This window comes from Monoraphidium neglectum (assembly GCF_000611645.1).
Source record: "Monoraphidium neglectum strain SAG 48.87 unplaced genomic scaffold scaffold00414, whole genome shotgun sequence".
Lineage (NCBI taxonomy): Eukaryota > Viridiplantae > Chlorophyta > Chlorophyceae > Sphaeropleales > Selenastraceae > Monoraphidium > Monoraphidium neglectum.
The window spans coordinates 18357-26272 of NW_014013214.1; the positions used below are offsets into that span (position 1 = coordinate 18357).

General features: G+C 66.9%; 1 protein-coding gene across 1 annotated transcript in view; it reads left to right on the plus strand.

Moving 5' to 3' along the window:
* The window catches only part of MNEG_3329 (hypothetical protein), a gene marked incomplete at both ends in the record, with an annotated part of 11467 nt that overhangs the window by 2585 nt on the left and 966 nt on the right, over positions 1-7916 (plus strand). The window contains 10 exons of the mRNA XM_014048195.1: positions 6-499; positions 667-878; positions 1127-1357; positions 1582-1779; positions 1918-2211; positions 2325-2435; positions 2548-2610; positions 5446-5723; positions 7125-7311; positions 7475-7757. Coding sequence (XP_013903649.1) covers positions 6-499; positions 667-878; positions 1127-1357; positions 1582-1779; positions 1918-2211; positions 2325-2435; positions 2548-2610; positions 5446-5723; positions 7125-7311; positions 7475-7757 — 2351 coding nt within the window. The remainder of the gene's footprint in view (positions 1-5; positions 500-666; positions 879-1126; positions 1358-1581; positions 1780-1917; positions 2212-2324; positions 2436-2547; positions 2611-5445; positions 5724-7124; positions 7312-7474; positions 7758-7916) is intronic.

Genomic DNA, 7916 nt, shown 5'->3' on the forward strand with positions numbered 1-7916 from the left:
CCCAGGCAGCTGGCTGACTCGAGATCTGAGGTGGCCGCCCTGCAGAACAACCTCTCAGTGCAGGCTGCAGCAGCAGCAGCCCACGCAGCCGCAGCTGCTGAGGCGGCCGAGGAAGCAGCGCGTGCTCTTGCGGCGTCAGAGGCGCAGCGTGCGGGCGAAGCTGGAGAGGCTGCACGCGTGCAGGGCGCCCTGAGGGTGCAGCTGGACGAGGCGGCGGTGCAGGGTGCGGCGCTGGGCGAGGCGGCGCGGCAGGGCGAGGCGCTGCGCGTGCTGTACGCGGAGGAGCTGGCGCGCGCGAGCCGCCTGGCCGTCGAGCTGACGCGCGCGAGAGAGGCGGCGGAGCGCGCCGAGGAGGAGGGTGGCAGCCTGCGGCGCGCGCTGGCGCGGGGCGAGAGCCAGGTGGGGCATGCCGAGGACGAGGCTAATGCTCTCAGAGCACGAACTGGGCAGCTGGAGGCCACTTTGAACAAGCGGGCCGACGAGCTGCGCGGCGCTACGGGTGCGTGTGCGCAGGTCGTGCGTAATGGCAATCGGATGGCTGGGGCGGAGGGATTTCTGGGATTGGTCAGAACGGATGATGATGCACGGGTGCAGCCTATCTTCAATCTGTGCGCTGCTGGCTAGCCTTGGCATTGACAAAGCTGCACCGCTTTTCCCCCTGAGCAGACAATTTGGCGGCGACTCGCCTGGCTTTGGAGCGCAGCCGCACCGCGGCAGTGGATGCGGCTGCGTCGGCGGCGGCCGTGGCTCGCTCCCTGGGTCACCGCCTGCGTGACACCCAGGACCAGCTGGCCGCCAGCGATAAGGCGGGCAGAGCTCTGGACGAATCACTCAAGCTGCGGCAGCGGGAGCTGGAGGGGGCCAACGCACAGATTAAGGTGGGCTGCGGTGTGTGTGTCGAGCAGATATCGTGTCCTGGGCGATGCAGTGTGTAACCGGACAAAATGTTTCCCTGGCCTGGTTATGTGTCACTCAGCGCAACACAGGTCCTGGGTTGACAATGAAAAATACTTCAAGGCATCATTGCCGTTTGGACACACCATAATCAGGACCAATTTGTGTGCCTTCTTTGCTGCAATCGGCCCCCTCCCTCTTCTGCCCCCCAACATCCAATTCCCTGCCTCAGGCCGGCCGCGGTCACCTGAAGCAGCTGCTGTCTGACTTAGAGGGGGAGCAGGAGCGCGCCGCAGGTCTGGTGGCCGCGCTGGACGATGCGCGCGCCAAGCTTGTCTCTGCTGAGGGCTGCAAGGAGGTGGCCGAGGCCCGGCTGGTGCGCGCGCAAAAGCAGGTGGCGGTCGCGAATGAGGCGGCCGCGGAGCTGGAGGCCAAGAACAACGCCCTGGCGGCGCAGCTAAAGGTCGGTGTTGGGGGTGGGCGCTCGGGGCAGCCTGGCTGTTCGTGCCACAAACGTTTCTGGGCGATGGGCAGGGGCAGGTGCTACAGCCACCGGTAGCCACACCTTTGACCATACCCTGCTACTCAGCAGCATGCAGCAAATCGCCTGTTGTGCAATACAGGTCTGTGTGTACGCATGCTGCTGCTCTCAACCTCTTGGGCCTGGAATCCTGCTGCCCACCGCAGGACCGTGAAGCTGAGGTGGCGCAGCTGACGGATTCCCTGGAAGCATCCGTCGCGACTGCTACTGCGGCGGAGGCAGAGGGCGAGGCTCTGAGGGCGCGTGTGGTGGGCCTGGAGGCTGTCGCGGCGCAGCACACGGCGCTGGTGGAAGTGCACCGGGCCGTGGTGGAGAGGGTGGAGGCGCTGGAGGCGGCACAGCACGTGAGCGGGTGAAGGATAGGATGCATGAGTCATGCTTGCTGTGCAGGGGGTCCAGGCTCATGTGGGCCTTTGCGCACACACCCATTGCAGCCGCAAGCCTGCCTGCACACACTGAATTGCCTGCGCCCACTCTGTCAGGATGCCGAGCGGGAGCTCCGAGGCATGCAGGCGGCGGCTGACGAGCTGCAGCAGCTGCAGGCCGATACGCGTTCTCGGGCTGAGCGTCTGCAGGAGCAGCTGCGGGCCGTGGACGGCGAGCTGGCCAGCGTGCGCTCCCTGCTGGGCACCGCGGAGGTCCAGGCGGCAGAGGCGCGGCTGCTGCGCATCAGGGTGGCTGAGCTGGAGGACAGCTCACTGCGGCTTCAGCGCGAGGTGTGGGGGCTGTGGTGCAAGTGGGACGGCTGGTATGCGGCTCTCGATTCTGAGGAGGTGGTACGGGGTCCCACATGTGGTGCAGCATGATGCTCATGGCTTGACTGGCCGCCCCACCTCAATCCGCCCATTGCCGCCCCGTGCCGCCCGTATCGGCGGGTGACTCCGTGCAGCTGGGCGAGGCGTGTGAGTCTGGCAGCGGCGCGGCGGCGCTGGCGCGCGACCTGGCGGACGCCCTGGCGGCCACTGAGCAGCAGCTGGAGGAGGTCGAGGCTGACAGACAGGTGGGCCATCGCAACGAGCATAAACAGCAGCAAACAGCAGCACTCTCGTTGTTGGTTGTGTCTGCTGTACGCGTGCTTGATGACTCCTCCGTGGCATCACACTCCCGGCCAGGTGGTTGCGGCGCAGCGCGACAGCTGGATGGGCAGCTTCCAATCAGCGTACGGCAAGCTGCAGGTGGGTTCCGGCGAAAGCGCTGCCTGTAGCGATCACTCAGGGCCATGTCAGGCCCACTCTCAAACGGCCTGAACTTCGCAACATCGACGCCCTGTGCAGCGCTGTGCACATTCGTTGATGCTTGCACGTCTGCTGCAAAGGCACTTCCCTCCTCAACACACGGTCGTACCTGCATAACACAGGAGTGGACAGCCACCAGCGATGCGGCTCAGCGCCGCCTCTCTCAGCGCGCGTCACTGGTAGCCGGAGCCGTGGAGGCAATGGCGGCAGTGGGGGAGGGCGCGCAGCCCTGGGTGGCACGGGGCGCCACGGCTGAGGCAGGAGGCAGTGACAGCCTAATGGCAGCTGGGCGTGCAGTGGCAGAACAGATGGCTGGTCTGCAGCAATTGATGGCGGTGGAGGCGGGCAAGCACCGCACTGGCTTTGACGAGGCCCTGCAGGTACGAGAGTGGTGGCAAGAAATGCAGAAGGTTTTGCGACGTTCAATCGACGGCTTTGGTTGCGAACTTCGCGCCACGCAAATAGATTGGGGGGATAAACAAGGATCTAGGGTGGCATTGACTTTGGCGCCCATCACAGCCGCCTCCAATGACAAGGCTGCTTTTGACCTGCTCTCTCCCCCTACATCCTGCTACACAGGCACTGTCCGAGGAAGTGGAGGAGCGGCACCGTGCGTCGCAATCCTGGTGGCAGCAGGCCGCGATTAGCCGGCCTGCTGGCCGTGGAAAGGGGCAGCAGGCAAAAGCAGCTGCTGCCAGGGCGGTAGATGCGACAGGTCAGAGGCGCAGCCTGCTGGGCCGCAGCTTGCTGGGCATCGGCCAGGCCATTACAGGCCAGTCGGTGGACGGGCACGCTGACTCCGGCTGGGCGTCTGACAGCTCGTCGTCAGGCCAGGGCATTGCACCAGCAGGACCAGCAGCCGGTCCAGCAACAGCGATGCCGGTGGAAACAATCGGCATGCATCGGCATTCCATCACGCTTGCAGGCAACAGCAGCAATGGTTTATCAGCTGAGTTGTCAGCCACTGCAGCTGATGCACCTGGCGCATGCCCACCAGGCCAAATCTCGCCGACAGTAGGGATTGTTGCTGCAGCCGCAGCAGCCGCAGCGACAGCAGCATCGGAGCTGGCTGAAGGCGGTGCGCCGCGGCCGCCCCGTCAGCTCAAGTCCGCAAGGCGCTCTGCCAGGCAGACGGCGGGCGCACAAGGCTCCGCCGCTGCCGTGCTGGACGAAGCAGGCCCTTGTGCTGCTGGCACCGCCTCAGAGCACTGCAGCGGCAAGACCCATTTTGCAGCAGGACACAACAACAGCCATCGGCAACACGACGCAAGAGGTGACAGCACTTCTGGAGCCTGCAGTAATAGACAGTCTGACGAGGGTGCTGGCATAGGTTTCAACATATCAGCAGTCAGCAGGGCCGGTGTGCTAGATGCACCAGCTTGCGCGCGAGAGGCGGACGACCCTGCAGCAATTGATCCCAGCAACATCAGCAGCGGCGGCAGCAGCGCCAGTGTCAGCGAAGGCCGCAGCTGCTGCAGCAGCGACAGTGGCAGCGATGGCGCAAGCGATTGCAGGAGCAATTGCAACACTGCCGGGCCGGTGGGGGTGCAAACAATTGCGCCGCGACCAGCGATTGGCGGAGCGACCGGCAGCACTCCGCAGGGTTCGCAATGCAAAGCCGCAGGGTTCGAGGGCCGATCAGCGGCCGGAGCCGCGGCTGCGGCCAGCACTGCAACAGTGCCAGAGGAAACGCAGTCCAACAGTGTGGGGTTGAGGGCAGTGGCAGCACCAGCTGACAACGCCACCCACAGTGAGTCTCTGGTGGAAGTTGGGCCGGCAACGGCACTTGAAGACTCTTTGGAGGCACTTGGGAGTGCAGGCCGTGCCAACCAGAAAGGTGATGAGCTGCAGGAAGAGGGGAGGGTGAAGCAGCGGCGACGCCACCATCGTGTCCGCCAGCACCGTCATGGGCACCATCACCAGCAGGAGCGGGAGCAGCAGCGGCGGCAACAGCAGGAGCCGTCTCAGCCCGCAGCTTGCCCTCCTCACCCAGGTGCTGAGCTGGCGCCTTCAGCAGAGGGAGATGGATTCGATTCGGCATGCTGTCCTGGCAGCGCAGCCTCGTCAGCACCCTCTCAGGAAAGAGCAGCGGGGGCGCCGGTGGCCTCAACAGCAGCAGCAGCGGCAGCAGCGGCCGCGGGCAGTGAGGGGCCGTGCGACACTACGCTGCTGAAAGCGACATCCATCAGCACACAGCCGGGACCAGGAACCGCGTCACCTAATCTCAGGTCACGCATTACACAACCAGCAACGGCGAGCAGCGGCGGCCCTTCAATCCTCACCCCTGACAATTTTGGCACTGCAGCCAGGCAAGCACAGGCTGCAGGGCCGCCAGTGTTGCCAGCGCCAGGTGCTGAGGCGTTGCCAGATCCTGCAGGCTGTTCTGGCACCAGTGATAATGACATCGGCTCAGCCTTGGGCAGTGGTGCGGCAGCCTCGCTCACGAGCCCGCAGGGTATAGCGCCAGAGGGACATCAGCGCAATCACCATCAACGCGATGGCCAGCAGCAGCAGCAACAGCAGCACCAGCAGCAGCAGCACCAGCAGCACAAGCAGCAGCACCAGCAGCAGCAGAAGCAGTCATTGCCTGATGACAGCGTTGATGCACACAGTCGCACTAGCTGCTTCTGGGGTAGCGGCAGGGAATGGAGCATTGCTGGGGAAGGCCAGCAGCCCGCCGCGCCGCTGCCGGACCTTCTGCCTCCGGGCGCGGCCACTGGCTCTGCACCACCCCAGTCCTCTCCTGGGGGGCTTGCGGGCTTTGTGGCCCTGCAGGCCTACCAGGCCCAGATTCAGGCGGTCGCTGCGCTGCATGGCCAGGTGGGCTCCCTGGTGGTGCAGCTGCGCGAGGCACACGCAGACGCGGACGGCGCCAGCGCCCTGCTGCAGCAGGAGCGCAAGGAGGCGTCGTCGCGTGCAGTGGCTCTGAAGAGCCAGCTGGTGGAGGTCAAGGGGGCCCTGGCAGAGCTGTCTGGGGACCACGAGGTGCTGCGGCAGGCGCACGCCGCTCTGGTGGCGAAGGACCTCCTGGCCACTGGCCTGCTGAGGGACAGGTGGGAGCGCACGGGGAGGAAAGGGCGCAGCGTGCCGGCGCACCTGTAGCACCCTGGTGAAAAGCTAGCCGGCTGCGCGGCGCACCCCTGTGGCGCCCCCTTTTGAAAGCAGGCCTCACGTGCAGCCGCCCCTGCTCACTGCGCCGACAGGTACGTGGCGGACCTGTTTGGGCGCTTGCAGAGGGCTGAGTGGGCGCTAGCCACGGCCCGACGCCGCGCAGCCACCTGGGGCTTTGGCCTGCTGGTGCCACTTGGCCGCTGCGATCGCGGCATTCAGACCCACCCTGGAGAAGTGTGGGGCGCGGAGCAACTGCGGCTCAAAAGCAGCGCAGCAGGGCCGCCTGACACACAGCCTGCCGGCACCACCAGTTCCCGACCTGGCAGCGGCGGCGCTGGTGTCGCCACGTCGCTGCCGTCTCTCACGCCACGGGGCCGCTCGGCATCAGCAGGGGCGGCCACAACCAGTGCGGCAGCCGCCGTCCCCTTGGCTGCCATGTCAGCCAGCACCCTGAGTGCAGCATTATCAGAGGTGCCAGGCCTGGGAGCAGGCAGCAACGGACCACCAGTTGCAGCCAGCGGCACGGTCACCCGCGTGCGGCCAGCATTCGTCGACCATTCAGGCGGGCTCCTACCGCCCTGCGGCGCAGTGGCGCGCGTCACCATGCCCAGCAACAACGCAAAGCGGCGGCAAGACCAGAGCCGGCATGCGGGCAGCACCGCTGAAGCTGCTGTCGTGAGTGCTGCCTCAGGCATTGACAAGGCCCTCAGCGACTGGCGGGTGGCGGCGGCGAGGCAGCTGATCGCCCTCCGTTCCGAGGAGCCAGGCGGCGCCGATCAGCGGGCACCGCCGCCTCCCAAGGGCGATGCTGCATCTACCGGTGGTGCCCCCGCGAGTGCAGCCAGCAGGGCCGGCGCTGCGGTGCTGGGCTTGCCAGTCCTGCCGGCTCCTGTGCTGCTGAGCCTGGTCGCGGAGATCCTGGCCGCCAAGGCGGGCGCCGACGCAGCTGCGATGCGGTCTGGCAGCAGAGCCGGGCCAGCCTCGGCAGACCTTGCTGCATTCGTCATGACCCATGTCAGCAAGCGAAATGGCGGCGGCGGCAGCGTTGGGGGCAGTGGCGGGCGCGTGCACGCGGCGCTGGCGCAGCTGGTGGCCAGCGTGAGGGTGCATGCGGCGGCATGCAGGGATGTGGCGCGATTTGGCCAGGCCCTGGGGGTCCTGGGGCCCCTGGAGGAGCTGGCAGCTGCAGGGGCCGGGGCAGGGGGACGCCTGACAGGAGAAGCTGGGCCGCACGCCACTGCAGCAGGCAGCCCGTCAGGCGGCGGCCAAGACGCGGGGACGGGGGCGGACACGGCTGCGGAGGCGCTGCTCTCGCCGCTGCCGCTGCCGCCCGCAGGCCGTAGGCCCCGGAAGGTCCGGTTCCGCAGCCTGCCGCAGGATGCGCTCCTGCCGACGCGGCTGGCGGGCCTGGTGGAGCGCCTGGCGGCAGCGCCGGGCGTCAGTTCCCTGCTGCCCTGGGTGGCGGGGGGCGCGTTCCTGGGGCACCTGGGCCGCGGCCAGGAGCTGGGGCGGCCCCTGGCGGACGTTCAGGTGCGGCTGAGTGGGGACCCTGGGGCGCGCAGACCGCGGATTGTTTTGCCCCAACTGCACAGGCCTGTTGACTCGAACCCGCAGAGGTGCTCCTTGTATTTACACAGTCCCTGCACGGCCGTTCCCCCTTTCTTTCCCTTTATCCCGCATGCCGCGCCCAAAGGCCCCTGAGCTGCACCTGCTGCTGCTGGAGGCCTGCGACGTCCTGGGCCTGGGCCAGCCCCCGCGTGTGCACCTGCTGCCGGGAGACTCGCCACACATACACCTGCTGACAGTGCCCGAGGCGTGGGCGGCTGCGCCCCCGGGTGGGGCTGCCAGCGGCGGAGGCGTGTTCTCCTGGCGGCGGCAGGGGCTGCTGGTGGTGACGCGGGGGGCGCTGCAGGGGCTGAGCCCCGCTGAGCTGCAGGCCGCGCTCGGGGCTGCGCTGGCCCCTTTGTGCCTACCTGGTGAGCGTGATTCCGGCAATCAGCCGGCTGTGGCAGGGATGAGTGGTGTTGCAGGCGAGCGCGCGCACGCACACGCACATGCACACACACACACACACACACACACACGCACACAAACACACACACACACACACACACACACACAACACACACACACAC